The 15,015-nt window shown below is 42.1% G+C and overlaps 1 protein-coding gene across 3 annotated transcripts in view; it reads right to left on the reverse strand.

Moving 5' to 3' along the window:
- Positions 1 to 6,077, reverse strand: part of UBE2D1 (ubiquitin conjugating enzyme E2 D1) — a 32,561-nt gene extending 26,484 nt beyond the window's left edge. For 2 of the 3 annotated variants that reach the window (XM_008061682.1, XM_021714237.1), the window contains exon 1: positions 5,834 to 6,068. Coding sequence is in view for 2 of the 3 variants with exons in the window: in XM_021714237.1 (XP_021569912.1) it covers positions 5,834 to 5,857 (24 nt within the window). In the remaining variant the exon portion in view is untranslated. Of the gene's footprint in view, positions 1 to 5,833 lie in introns of all 3 variants that reach the window. The other variant, XM_008061681.2, reaches the window with a different exon arrangement.
- Positions 6,078 to 15,015: the final 8,938 nt, after the last annotated feature.

Genomic DNA, 15,015 nt, shown 5'->3' on the forward strand with positions numbered 1-15,015 from the left:
AGAGTAAGACTCTGACTCAGGGAAAAAAAAAAAAAAAGTAGTGTTGAACACCTGAAAGGCTTTACTACTGTATAAGTAAAAAATACAGACTATTTTCTGGGTCATAAAACAAGCCTCAAAAATTTATAAGAGTCAAGTAATAACAGAATTGGTTCTCCGACCACAATGAAGTTAAATTAGAAATCAATAACAGAAAAAGCTATCGGTAAACTCCTCAAAATTTGGCAAATAAATAATATACTTCCAAATAATCCAAGGGTCAAAGAAGAGATCAAAAGAGAAATTAGAAAGTATATTTAACAAAATGTAAGTGATAATAAAGTTGTGGGAAGCAAAAACACAGGCCAGATATTTTACTAGTTTACAGGAGAATAATAAGCCTAGGCCATTCATAAGGTCCACCTGGTTCCCTCCAGAGAAATCCAGCCATACTACTCCCAAACTCTGCTCATATAAGGAGGGTGACCACCTGAAGTAAGAACAATCAGATTACTGGAGGAAGCTAAAGATGAGGAAACTGACTCAGCTCACCCCCACTTTAGAGGCTTTCTTAAATCTGAAAGAAGACAGGAATCTAAATAAGCACTGTGATGTCACCAGAGGAGGTGAACCACACAAAAGGATCATGTGAATGGGGGGCAGGAGGAACAACACTGGAAGATGGCAAGACAGGGAGCTGAAGAGCATGGTGGTGGAATGGCCAGCACTTGGCTGTATGCTTCTAAATGGCAGCTTCCTCCCCATATAAGGACAACTTCTGGAATGCAGTAGCCTTTTTATTACTACCTAATGTGTGAAGCTGAACCTTCATAGATCATCCCAGAACCAAATTAAATGCAGGTCTTCAGCTTCTCAGAAGACCATGGAGACCAAGAGGGGCCAGAAATAGAACTTGTTTTGCCTTTAGACACATGTCCTGAGGTGACCTGAGTACCACTCCAAACTCCAAACTCTGCAAATATGGGTCATATTACATAATGCCATATCATTTATTCCAGCATGTCATTTATTCCAGCATTTCCCAGGGTGAAAGAAGACAAGTAGCTCAATACCTGATCTTAACTCAATGTAATAGCTGTTTATCCACTATTAAATAGGGAGGGGGCTAATACATTAACTACTAACTCAGTTTTATGGTTAAACATTAGGTTTATCATTTTGATTAGTAGCACTCATTAAATGAAAATAAAGGGCCCATATGTTTTCTATGTGTATTTCAGGGAACTAAAGCGAGTAAGGACGCTACTCTGCTTTCCTGGAGGCAATCCCGCATCCTGCTAGGTTTGGTTTTCATATGTGCCTGGCTTCCTAAAATAGGCATAAACAGTCTTATTTAGTTCTATGCTATTTATTTCTGCAGAGAAGGAATCTCAGAACTTTTTAACTGTCATAGGTTACTTCATCATTTTACACCCTTGTTTTGATAAAGAAAGAAAAATATATGGTATTAGGGCAAAAAAAAGACTGATCTTAATTACAAAGATTTAAAAGCAGAAAAGTCACATGGTGGCTTATTAAAGAACATTATCATCCTGTCATCTTAAGACAAACCCTTAATTTATTTAATTTTTTTTTTTTTTTTTTTTTAGTTACATCCTTCTTTCTTGAAAGAACTGTGGTCTTGGATTTAATCTTGTAATCTGAACAGTTTGCTATTCAAAGCCACTACAGGAACTAAACAACTCTATCAATTCAAATATAGTTATCTTAAGTGAAAACTTCACAGTGAAACATTTGACAGAGCACTTATGAACTACAGTCAATTTTTCTAAATCATTTTGAAGGAGAAAAAATTTAAGTGATGAAACAAAGATGATCAAAGTTATATTACTCATTTACAATGTTAAACAATCCAGCATACATCACTTTGGAGAAGAGATTTACAATGCACCATCAACACACTGAGCAATGTGTCAGTGAAAAGAATTAAACATGCCAAGGTCTTAATTATACTATTACTTTATATTTGTATAGAACATTCCAGTATGCAAAGCACTTATATCCATAAATCATTTGACTCTCTACTAGTCTTTTAGTTGAAATACAATAGATATGTCTATATGGGTATGAAAATCTGTATATTGAAGTGGTTAAAAGCATGGAATTCTAATCAACTGTGTGTTTTGGAATCCTAGCACTGACTGGAACTGGATATGTGATATTGAGTAAATTACTCAATATCTCTGTCCCTCAGTTTCAGTATCTGCAAAATAGGACTAAGATTGTTTCTACCTCTTGGGCCTACTAAGGATTAAATTAATAAATATGTGTCAAGTACTTAGAACAATGTCAGGCACAGAGTAACTATTACAGACATGCTGGCTGTTGTGATCAGTAGCATTACTGTATGGATAAGAAAACTAAAGATAGTAAGTCCCAGAATAAAAATCAGACCTTCTTCCTCCATTTGATGATCCATCCAATGGTCATCATATTTTTTGTTTTGTTTTGCTTTTTTTGTTTTGTTTTGCTTTTTAAAGTATCCTAAGGTTTTCTGGAGTGATATAAACAGTTTAATGTAAAATTCTACAAGTCAAAAAAAATCAGCAACTAAAACACACAAAACTGTATTTTAATCTGTTTGTAGATACATTTTTATTAAATTACATTTTTAATGTTCCATTTTGAGGCCAGAATAACACACTAAGAAATAGTTCTCTGTGCTGCTATGTTTGTAAAACAAAACTTTTGTTTCACTTTTCAAAAGATAGACAAAAAGGGGCACAAACTTATCATATCATGCTAGTATGTGATCATAATCTCAATTTGTTTATCAAATAAAAAAACTAGATGTAAGTATACTAAAATGATGATAATGACTGTATTAGGATTTCCTTTTTTCTTCTGGTTTTCAAAACATTCAGTATTGTGATATAATATTTGTAATTTTAGAAAATAATTTCAAAAAAAAGTATACCACAGATTGAAAACAGTATTAATAGAAGAAACACTTAAAAGTTAATTCCAGAAAATAGATGTCCAGCTGAAAAACTGCCCTCCTTTACAGACATGTTTTAGGTATCTCTCCTCAGACTATTCAAACTTTTTTCCTTTAGTGATTTAGGTGACTGTGATAACATCTTTCACTGTATCTAAAAATAGGGCATGGGTGTGTAAATTTATGAGCTGAAATGCAAAATTGACAAAGGATGTCTAAATTAGAGTGTTAAATCATTTAGTATGATCTAGCATAGAAACATATTTTAAGATTGATATCTACATGCTTTGTATAGACATGTAATTTTAATTCAACTATCTTTATTCTTTTCACAGTGAAGAAATGTAAAGTTGAACGTTTTAGCATTCTTAGCTACACCAAATCACTTATTAAAAGATGGTCTTTGGGCAAAGCACTACTACACCGTCAGGCCTCCAGATCCTTCTTTGAATAAGGAGAACAGATCTGAACATCAGTAGTTCTCTATCTTCTTTCCACCCCAGCCCATTTGAGAGAATTTAACATCTCTCCATTTACAGCAGTGGGGACAGTCTGAAAACGTTCACAGGTGATTCTGACACAATGCCCTAAAAGCTGTTCCCTGCTGGTACCCTCCACTACACGACTGCAGACTCTGTGAGGTTCCACCCAGCGCTAAGGCCTGCCTCTGTAGGTAAAGAAAAATTACAAACCAATGACCTAAAAGTTATCTGACAGTACCACATTAATACACTTAAAGCCAAAAGTTAGCATACAGCTTCATTTGTTGGAACATGCAAGATTCAAACAAGAATTTGTATACCGATATCAAAGTCTTCATAACTGTTCATATGGCAGACAGCACTTCTGACCTAGAACTGGGTTTAATCAAAGTAGGTAAAGGAGGAAAAGTGGGGAATCGATCAAAAGAACCCCCAGTGGTTTGAATGTACAATTAATGGAAAGGAGATATGCGGAAGTCAACTTGCCGGATAACAGAAAAAGAAAGCCAAAAATGGACACATAGAGATATGATGTTATATGATTCCCAATTTCTTCTCCAAAATTTCAATTTGTCACAAGTTTGACATCAATTCTATGTAAGTGATATTTCTGTACTGGTCAACTCTGTAAACTAGTAATAACCTATAACTAGTAAAAAGACAATTTGGACATATGCCACATTTATAAATGTAAATATAAGTTAAATACACTAGCTAAACATGGTGATTGACAAGAACTGTCCAGAGTGGTATTTACAAATAGTCCTTATTTCTTTGCTGTCCACTTACTGTGGATGAATTTCACAGCATTTAAAAGCTACGGTATGTTCAAAATCATGTGAAAAATTCTCACAATTAGGAAAAAGAAAATAAAATTTCAAAGTTTCCTTGGAAAATATGTGTTTTCAGATCCAAATGTGAACGAATATACATCATCATTAATAAGTATGCAAGGTGTGATAAAAAGGCAGACTGGAGCTTCAAAATTAGGATTACCTATATGAATAAAATGTGTAAATTGCATTATCTTCAAACCAGAAAGCACTATTACTTAATAAATGCTGATTGTTAACTATACATTTTATAATGAGATGACCTGTAAATAGCACAAAAAATAACAGTGATCCACAGATTTAAAATTGGAACAACAACAAAAAAGTGTCTAGATCTAAAAGTTGCTGTCCCCTGTACCTATAGATGACAACAGTGTTGCATCAGAATACAAAGTCTATGTCTCTATCACTGCTCCACCATATACTACTGTGAGTTGACTCACAGTTGAAAAGTTGATAAAAATTTTTGATGAGCGTCAATTTCTTCGGAAATCAATTATAAAACACCCTGTCCGATGTTGGCTTAACTTGCTTAAAAGCACTCCCTACTTAACAAATGCTCATTTTCCTAATGTAGACCAGGACCTGTAAAATCTAAAACCTGAGTCAGTGAACAAACCATCAAGAGATAAAAGTGAACAGAAAGAAGTGTCCACGTCTCAATTTTGACGAATGTTCACGTCTGAAACAGCTGCAGTAAATAACATGAAAAGAAAACAATTCCTTGCACAGGGTTGAGATGGTTACACCTTTGTTGAATGAATAGGTACGTTTCTTCCTCATTCTATACCTATGTGTCAAAGCATCAAAACAATTTAATTTGTGACAGTTTCTGTTGTGTCTTGAACTTCACGTGCAAGTTTATCATGAGGAGAAAAAAACCTGTTTGGCTTGACTCGCCGTGAATCACAGCCAGGAGGTCATCTTGTTGTGTATCAGCAACTATGTTTTCACTACAGCTATGTGACCTGAAGTGGCAGCAGCAGAGGCACCAAAATAGAAGGGGGCAGGAGACTTCTCCTGGCTCCTCAGCCGCAAATGGGCTTTCCAGCCCATTCGGGCAACTGAGCAAGAGCCAACCGCAGAGGAGAGAAAGAACCAACCCGACAGCTCCGAGGAGAAAGGCAGCAGGCCCACCCCACCTTCCCTGCCCTACCGGAGAGCCCGGGGCGGCAAGAGCATCAAGAGGACAGGCTTAAGAAACAGCACGAACAAGACAGCATGACAAGGGTCAAAACCAGCCCGGTGTAGGGCAAAACCCCCTCGTGACCGTGAAGCACAGAGGCGGCGAGGTCTGGACGCGGAGGAAGATCTCCGTTCGGGGGCTGCGGGAGCAGCTCCGGCGCTAGCGCGCAGGGGCCCCCCGCCTTCCAGCACCTCGGGCCACCGGGACCTGCCCCTGCGCCCACCTCACCTGTCCAGGGCCAGCCGGCCCGCGCCCCGGCCCCCGGCCCTGCCTCGGCCCACCCTCCCATCCCGCGCCCTCCCGACCCCGGGACCCGGGACCCCCGGCCGGGCCGGCGTGGGCAGGGGGCCGCTGCTGCCCGCCCCGCCACCCGAGGCCCGGCCCCGGCACTCACTTTCTGGATCCGCTTCAGCGCCATGGGTCAGGGAGGGCGGCGGGGACGCCGGCCGGCGGGGGCGGCTGCGGGGCTCGGGGGCTGGAGGGTCGCGGGCTCGGCTCGCTGGCGGCGCGGCGGGCTCAGCCCGGTGGGGCCCCTGCTCGCCGCTCGCTGGCTCGCTCCGGGCGCCGGTGGCTGCTCCGTGTGCGCCCGAGCGCGAGTGTGCGGGCGGGGACGCCGGCGAGACTCTTTTGTTTCCGCTTTTGCTTCTGGGAAGGAGCCTGCGCCCGCCCCGCCGCGCCCCGCCCCGCCGGGCACACTGGGAAGTGTAGTTCCAGCCGCGGCCACGGCCCAGGCCCCCGGGCGCCGCGAGTTGCTCTCCGGTGACCTCCGCCGGGCAGCTCGGCGTTCCAGCTGCTGGGTCTGGGGTTGGTCTCTGCAGGTCGATTTAGAGCGCGTTACTGAACATGGGGCTGCGCATCTGCAAAAAGGGGTAACAAGTGAGATTCTAACGCCCCTCAAGGAATGCCCAAGCCTTTCTTTCTAAGTCATTGCTTATTCAATAGGTGCTACAGCTAATCTTGGCATTTTTACCTTGGCAGATTTTACTGTCTCTTCTCAAATATAGGAATTGCCCCAATTTCTCACCCTGCACACATGCATAGACTCATGCTTATCAGGAGTCCTTATTTAACTCCTTAGTTCTTATTTCAGAGGGAAAATGTGCCTCCTCTGTCCAATAAGCAGGTCTTGCATTGCCGGCTGGCATGGGTGCTTCTCCTCATAAATTTCCCCCTTCCATCTCTGAGCTTGACTCCCACCATCAGCTCCTTGCCTTCTGTTGACTGTCCCTGCTCAATAGGTCACTCACACTCCTCGCTCCCTCCATCCCCGGGCTTGTGAACTCATGAAAACTTGGCTTCTGCTGTCAGCACCAGCAGAATCAGCTTTCACCGAGGTCACCATTGAGCTTGAATCACCAAATTCAACTCCCTCCTATCCCACACGATGTATGTGACCCATTTGATTGATGGACACCCTTTTGCTTTCTCAAAATACTAACCACCTCTGGCTTCTCCAGCTCCAAGGTAGTTGGGTCTTCTACTTCTCTGACTTTCCCTTTTCTGCCTCTAGCTTCTCTTCTTCTCGAGTGCTGGAGCGCCTGGAGTTCCAACCCTTGTCCTCTGACCATCCATATCTTTCTAGGAGCTAGACTAATCATGATCTGAGGAGCATGGGATTTGAAGACCCACCACTGTCCCTCTGGCACCTATGGGCTGGGTGACTTTGGCCAAGGCACTTAAACTCTCTAAACACCAGTTTCCTCCTCTGACAGTAGAAATGTAATAATCTCTAGATGTACTGTTGTAAGAATGAACTGACATTAGTATTCGAGGGGGGACCCTCCCCAAAACCCGGAATTATCTTTTGGAGGGTGAGCCCTTGTAGTACAGGCTTTCCCTGCTAAGCAAGTGTTCTAGGAACCCATTGGCATCAGTGTACCAGCTAGCATCGTTGTGAGAGGCTGCGTTTGGCTTCAGAAGTTTTTGTTTGTTTGTTTGTTTGTTTGTTTTTTAGATTCTTTCAACCGTTTGCCCATTTCATGATGGGTGATCTGTGAGCTCACCTGCCCACACTGTGCTGAGTGTTCAGAACATTTTGACCAAAAACGGCTCCACCCTACTCATTCGATCTCGTCCTAAGCAAACTTTTTTGTTTCCCTGAATGAAAAAAAAAGTCCTCAAAGGCAAGCGTTTTGCTAATGTGGAAGAGGTGAAACAAAAAACAACAGAAACACAAAAAGGCATCAAAACTGAGTTCAAAAACTGTTTTGAGCAGTGGAAACAGCATTTCGATAAGTGTATTGCATCAAATGGGGAGTACGTTGAAGGTGACTGAAGTTTAAACATGTAAGAAAAACACACAAATTTTGATAAATAACTTCCAGGTTTTTTGGAATCCCCCTGGAAACACCCCACCCCACACCAACCAACTGACACAGGTCTGAACCCTGGCTATTTTCATTCCTCTTCATGGAAGCCTGCTTTTCTTTGCACATTGTCTCACCCTCCTTTGTCCAGTTCTCCCTTAGCATCTCACAATCATGGGCTGGCCACCTCCATCACTCTACTCTGTGGTGCTCTTCCAGCGGCTGCTCCTGTTGCTAAATAACTGAGCCTTGGTACTCTCCATTTCATCTCCCCAAAAAGAAGACTCTCATCAATGCAACTCATATTTCATATTTTTACTCCAGGCTGTACGTTGTCAGTCTGTGAGCAGACTGTGATTTGAATACTCTTTGGTCACCATGAGTAACCAATCAATAGTCCAATCAGGTATGGAAAGTTTGGAAATACTATTGGGAAAAGGGGCTTCTGGAAAACACCAGCAAGATTTTTTTCATCCTGCAGAGAGGTATAGTTGGGTTAACTTGAAGCACAATTTTTGTGCTCTGGAAAGAAGAGTACTACCTCCACGTCGCACCTTCTTTTTAAAAGGCAAGCATGAGAGTGCCCTTGTAAATGGTACACTGATTGTACCACTCTATTTTTAAAATTTTTGGGGGCCGGGTTCGGTGGCTCAGCCTGTAATCCCAGCACTTTGGGAGGCTGAGGCGAGTGGATTGCCTGAGCTTGTGAGTTCGAGAGCAGCCCGGGCAATTTGGCAAGACCTCCTCTCTACAATAAATAAAAATAAAAATAATTAGCCAGGCATGGTAGCACATGCCTGTAGTTCTGGCTACTTGGAAGACTGAGGCAGAAGGATCACCAGAGCCCAGCAGGTTGATGCTGGGGTGGCTGTGAGCATGCTACTGCATTCCAACCTGGGCGATGGAATGAGACTCCAACTCAAAAAAAAAAAAAGAAAATCCTGGTGGTTTGTATACTGGAAGCTTAATGCCTCAGCTTAGTGCAAAACACTCATCATAATTTGTTCCCAAACTCCTTTCCATGCTTAGCTCACAAACTACAGTTAATTAATGTCATGTGCCTTTTCACATGCATGCACTCTGCGTGGAATGACCTCTCACCATTCATTTGACAGACTCACTGTGTTATTTTCACTGTGCTTCCTCTTTAACTCCTCTGTCTTTACCACCCTCTGTATTTGTTTTCTAGTGTCATGAGACAAATTCCCACAATCTTAGTGACATAAAACACCACCTACCAATTATCTCATGTTTTCTGAAGGTCAGAAATCCAGTCATGGCATAGATGAGTTCTTTGCTTAGGGTCTCACAGTGCTATTAAATTATTAGGGGGTAGGAGTTTTGGGGAGTTGCAGTGGGTTGAATAATATCACCCCAAAACTCATGTTCACCCAGAACCTCAGAGTGTGACCTTATTTGGAAATGGGATCGTTTTAAGTTATAACTAGTTAAGGATCTCAAGATGAAATCATCCTGTATTCGGTGTGGGCCCTAACTCCAATGACTTGTATAAAAGAAAGGAGAGAAGCCGGGCTCGGTGGCTCAGTCTGTAATCCCGCGCACTTGGGAGGCTGAGGTGAGCGGATTGCCTGAGCCTGCGGGTTTGACACCCGCCTGGGCAACTTGGCGAGACCTCATCTCCACAATAACTCAAAAACTAGCCGGGCGTGGTAGCGCACACCTGTAGTTCCAGCTACTTGGAAAGCTGAGGCGGAAGGATCGCCGGAGCCCAGCAGGTCGAGGCTGCAGTGGCCAGAAGGGGCCACTGCACTCCAGTCTGGGCAACAGAGTGAGACCCCAACTCAAAAAAAAAAAAAAAGAAAAGAAAGGACAGGAATATTTGGACACAGAGACAAACAGACACAGAAAACACAGAGACACAGAGAAGAAGGCCGTGTGAAGACAGAGACAAAAACTGGAGTTATGCTTCTATAAGCCGAGGAACACGGATTGTTGATAACCACCAGAAGCTAGGAGAGACATAGGATAGTTCCTCCCTCACAACCTCCAGAAAGAACCAATCTTTCTGACACCTTGATCAATCCTTCTGACACCTTGATTTCAAATTTCTGGCCTCCAGAGCTGTGAAAAGATAAAGTTCTGTTGTTTTAAGTCATTCAGTTTGTGGTACTTTGTTATAACAGTCTTAGGAAACTACTACAGGAGCATATGAGAATTCTGTCTACCATAACCTCCTTGTCCCTACCCCCACGTGGACATCCTTCTCACCCTAGTTGGGTTCTGACATCACACTCTGGGCCATTGCATCTCCTAGTTCTGGTATAGATACCTTGGTTGACACTACCTGTTGGCTGTAGGTCTAAACTATTTAGGAAGGATTGGAGAGGGATGGGGAAGAGAGAGGAAGATGATGAGGAGAACCCTCCAATAGCTTTTTAGCTAATCCTATTTTATTTTTTAGTAGTTGCTCTAGCAATTAAAATATGCATTCTAAATTTATTGGTGTCTGTTTAAGGTTAATATAACCACTTCATTAAAATTAAGAACCTGCTAGTGGGGCATGGTGATGTGTGCCTCCAGTCCCAGCTCCTTGAAAAGCTGAGGCGGGAGCATTACTTAAACCCAGGAGTTTGAGACTAGTCTGGGCAACATAGCAAGACAAAAAAAAAAAAGTAAGAAATTACAATGGCATAACTCAGCCCCACAGTTCAGAGGCGCATCGAAAGACATAGCTTGATTTCAAATCTATTCAACAACCATGGAATTTAGGCTGTCTAACCTATTGATTTACTCAAACTAACCCAAACCTTTGCATTTTCTACTTGAAAAGCTGACCTAGGTGGAGAAATAATCTGAGTCTGTGCAAAAGAAAGAGTGTGGAAGTTGACAGGGTCATGCAGGGTAAGGAATTTGAAAAACACAGAGCTTTTGCTGGCCATGGTGGCATGTGCCTGTAATCCCAGTTACTCTGGGGGCTGAGGTAGGAGGATCCCTTGAGCCCAGGAGTTGAAGGCTGCAGTGACCTATGATCACACCATTGCACTCCAGTCTGTGTGACAAAGTGAGACTTTGCCTCTTGAAAAAAATACAAATTAAGTAGATATAGTGTATTATGTATGAATAAATAAAAAAAAATTAAAAACTAGTGCACTTTCAAAAACTCCAGATTTCTGTATTCCAACCCAGACTTGGAATCTGAATCTTTAAAAAAACATCTCCTAGGTGAGGTGATTTCTTCCTTCCCTTCTCACTCTCTGCATTTTTTATGGGAGTGGAGGTGGGGACTGTGACATTCTCTGGCAGCAACGGAGTACAAGTCAATATTCTGAAGGGCTAGTGTTTAGGAGTCACGGAGAGAATGGAAAGATGTCACTAGCATGCAAAAGATTTGGGTCCTGCTAAGAATACCGGTGTCCCCTTAAGCCAGTATTTCTCAAACAACAGTGTGAGATCCTGAATGCCATATTGGAACCAACTAGGGAATTTAAAAATAATACCAGTGTCCTCAACCAGGTCTAATTAAATCAGACTATGTGGTAGGCTCTTGCAAGAGTTTTTCAACAAAGTTTCTTTAAATCAGTAGTTCTCAGGTTTTAACATGTTCTCACATTTTAATGTGTACCAGAGTTTCTGAATCAGGTCTGGGGTGGGACCCAAGAAGTTGCGGGTTTCTAACAAGTTCCCAGGTGATATTGATGCTGCTGTTTCTGGGACCTCACTTGGAGAACCACTGCTCTGGGTCTTTGTTATTCAAAATGTGGTCCACGTACAAACAACATCAGCATCACCTGAGAAGTTTTTAGAAATTAAGAGTCGGGCTTCACTCCAGAAATGTTGCATTAGACCTCACAGTTTAATAAGATCCCTAGGTGACTCAGATGAATGTTTGAAAAGCACTATGCTGGAAACCATACAAGCAGCTTCTAAAAATGCAGATTTCCTTTAAAGAGTCAAATTTAATAAGTCTTGGGTGAAGCTTTGGAGTCTATGCTTTTGAACAAGCTTCCCTGGAATTTCTGATGCAGGTGTCCGAGGGCAACACTATAGAATCTCTACTTTGGACAAATCTTTAAATCGAAGCCCCAATTTCCTCATCAATAAATGCAATAAATGTATTTGTCTAAAGTGAATAGAGCTGACACTTTTGGTGCCCTTCCAACTCAAAGGTCTAGAATTTGTATCAAAAAAGTGATTATTCTATTATTGATAAATAGAAAAAAAATCTAAAAAGTTAACTGATAAGATTGTTTGTCAGGCTGGGCGTGGCTGCTCACTCCTATAATCCCAGCACTTTGGGAGGCTGAGGTGAGCCGGTGGGTGCGAGACCAGTCTGGGCAACTCGGTGAAACCTCATCTCTACAGTAAATAAAAAAAATTAGCCAATGTGGTGGCACACACCTGTAGTTCCAGCTACTTGGAAGGCTGAGGGGAAAGATCACCTGAGCCCAGCAGGTCGAGGCTGCAGTGGCCATGAGCGTGCTACTCCACTCCAGCCTGGGTGACAGATGAGACTCCAACTCAAAAAAAAAAAAAAAAAAGTACCATGTTTGTCTTTCCCAGGCATATTTAGCTCTCTGGTAAGGAGAAATTATAATTTAATTTAAAAATTATAATTTAGCCAGGCTCGATAGCTCAGTCGGTAATCCCACGCTTTGCGAGGCTGAGGTGAGTGGGTTGCCTGAGCCCGAGGGTTTGAGACCTGCCTGGGCAACTTGGCGAGACCTCATCTCTACAATAAATCAAAAAATCAGCCAGGCATGGTAGCGCATGCTTGTAATTCCGGCTACTCAGAAGGCTGAGGTGGAAGGATCGCCGGAGCCCAGCAGGTCAATGCTGCGGTGACTGGGAGCGGCCACTGCACTCCAGTCTGGGTGATGGAGTGAGATTCCGACTCAAAAAAATACATATATAATTTTAAAAATCGATACTACTAATTTACATTTTGGGATTGCTTTAAGCTTTTCAAACATTTCACACACATTACTGCAACATATAGTAGTTCAACGTTTTTATTTAATCTCTTACTCTTTCTCCCAGGCCATGGTTTCAAAATACAGTTTGTGGTTAACTGCATAATTAACTAAAAAATATTCCTTAATGCCTACTGTGTACAAGACACTGAAGACATAGGATGAAGAAAATGGACAAAATCTCTACTCTCAAACAATATATCAAAATCCTGTTGGGTGAGGAGGAGGGTGCAAGTACTGTTAAAAATGCAGATTTCTGGCATCAGCCCACACTATTGATAAACAACGCTTGCCCTCAGGATTACCTCTATTTGGGGTATTACACTGTGCTAGATGGTAAGGGAGATGCAAAAGAAAGATTAGACTTGCACCTACCTTTCAACAACTTAAAATCTTCATGAGAGGAAGCTATAAGAAAAAACAAATAAAATAAAAAAGTAGCACTGCAAAATAGTACATATTCATTCATCCATTCTTTCATACAAAAGCACCAAAAAGAAACTTTTCTGAGGGCAAAATAAATGATGCAGAGGATAAGGGCTAAATGTGTTCAAAAAGAGCATCTTCATGGACTGGAAAGTAAGTGAAACCTTGGCAGAGATCCTAGAACTTGAGTGGAGAGATGCATTTGGATAAGCAGCAGACTAGGTGAAGAACTTTCTAACATAAAGAAATAAGCAAGCCGGGCTCGGTGGCTCAGCCTGTAATCCCACGCCTTTGGGAGGCTGAGGTGAGTGGATTGCCTGAGCCCGCGGGTTCGAGACCCGCCTGGGCAGTGAGACCTCATCTCTACAATAAATCAAAAAATCAGTCGGGCGTGGTAGCACATGCCTGTAATTCCAGCTATTTGGAAGGCTGAGGCGGAAGGATCGCCGGAGCCCAGCATGTCGAGGCTGCGGTGGCCGGGAGTGGCCACTGCACTCCAGTCTGGGTGACAGAGTGAGACTCCGACTCAAAAAAGAAAAGAAATAAGCATGAAATGTTCCACATAGAGACCAAGGTTCCTGTTGGGGACTAACAAGGAAATAGAGCTAAGTCCAACGGTTGGGATCAGATAGGAAAGGGCTTGACTGCTAGTCCTAGAAACATGAAATTGAGCCTAAATGTAGCAAGAGGCTTTGGATTAGAAGAATTATATAGTGACAGTGATGCATTAAATGGACAATATGTCTAGTGGAGGGACACAGAATAAGGAGAGACTGGAGAAAGGGAAACACATTCAGTTACTATTCTAGGGTTGAGATAATGAGGGCCTATACGTGCCTGATAGTGCCAGAAATCTGAAGAAGAACCTTTTGAAAAAGAAAGCCATGGAACTTGGCTGCAATTAGACATAGAAATTGAAAAATAGAAAAGTAAATTGGAATTCTAAATTTATGAGAGGGGGTAACAGGGATAAAGGTGTTAACACTGATCATCTTTTGGAGGGGGGACAATAAATTGAGTTTAAGGTTACCAAATGTACGAAATATACAAGTGGAATTTCGTCAATGGTAAGTAGAGATGTTTGGCTGAGAATAAAGATTTGAGAGCAATCATGTAACAGAAGGATTTTGAAATAATAAGGTATATATTTCTTCCCAAAGAGGCAGGGGTAAACAGAGAAAAGAGAAGGCACTAGAAAATGAGCATTGAGGAATAGCTACAGTAAAGCCCTAAGAGGGGAAAGATGTGTCATTGGTGGAACAGTAGGTGGAATACCAAGAGAGGTTTGTGTAGTGGGAGCCAAGAGAAGTGAAAGTTTCAGGTACGAAGAAAACTTCAAAAAGGTATGTTATGCAACAGGGAGCTAGGAGAATAAGAAAAGGAAACTAACATCAGGATTAGTGAGGTGCTCACCCTCAAGACAGAGTTTCAGAAGAGGGGCGGGAAAGAAGACATTGGGAGGGATAAAGAGGTAAATCCAATGGAGGCAACCGGTGCTTACCACACTTTGAAGAAGTTTACTGGTGAGGTAGAAAGGGACATGGAGTAGGAACTAAAAGAGGTCCTGTGGTTTTTCCAAGTAAGATCTCTCTGCATGTTTAAAGGTAGACATGAGAGAGTCAGTGGGTCTATTATTTATTCCTTCAACACAAATTATCCCAACACTTAGCAACTTAAATCAGCAGTCAACATTTACCATCTCACATAGTTTCTGTGGGTCAGGAATTCTGAAGCATCTTAGCTGGATAATTCCAGCTTGATGTCTCTTATAAATTTGCAGTCAAAATGTTGGTCAGTGTTGCAGTCACTTGAAGGCCTAAGTAGAGATGATGGAGGATCCATTTCCAAGATGGCTCACTTACATGGATAACAGGATGGCCTATGTATCTGGCTATCTGGACTTTTTCATAGGG

Source organism: Carlito syrichta, unplaced genomic scaffold, assembly GCF_000164805.1.
Source record: "Carlito syrichta isolate Samal-C Ts95f unplaced genomic scaffold, Tarsius_syrichta-2.0.1 Scaffold305437, whole genome shotgun sequence".
Classification (NCBI taxonomy): Eukaryota; Metazoa; Chordata; class Mammalia; order Primates; family Tarsiidae; genus Carlito; species Carlito syrichta.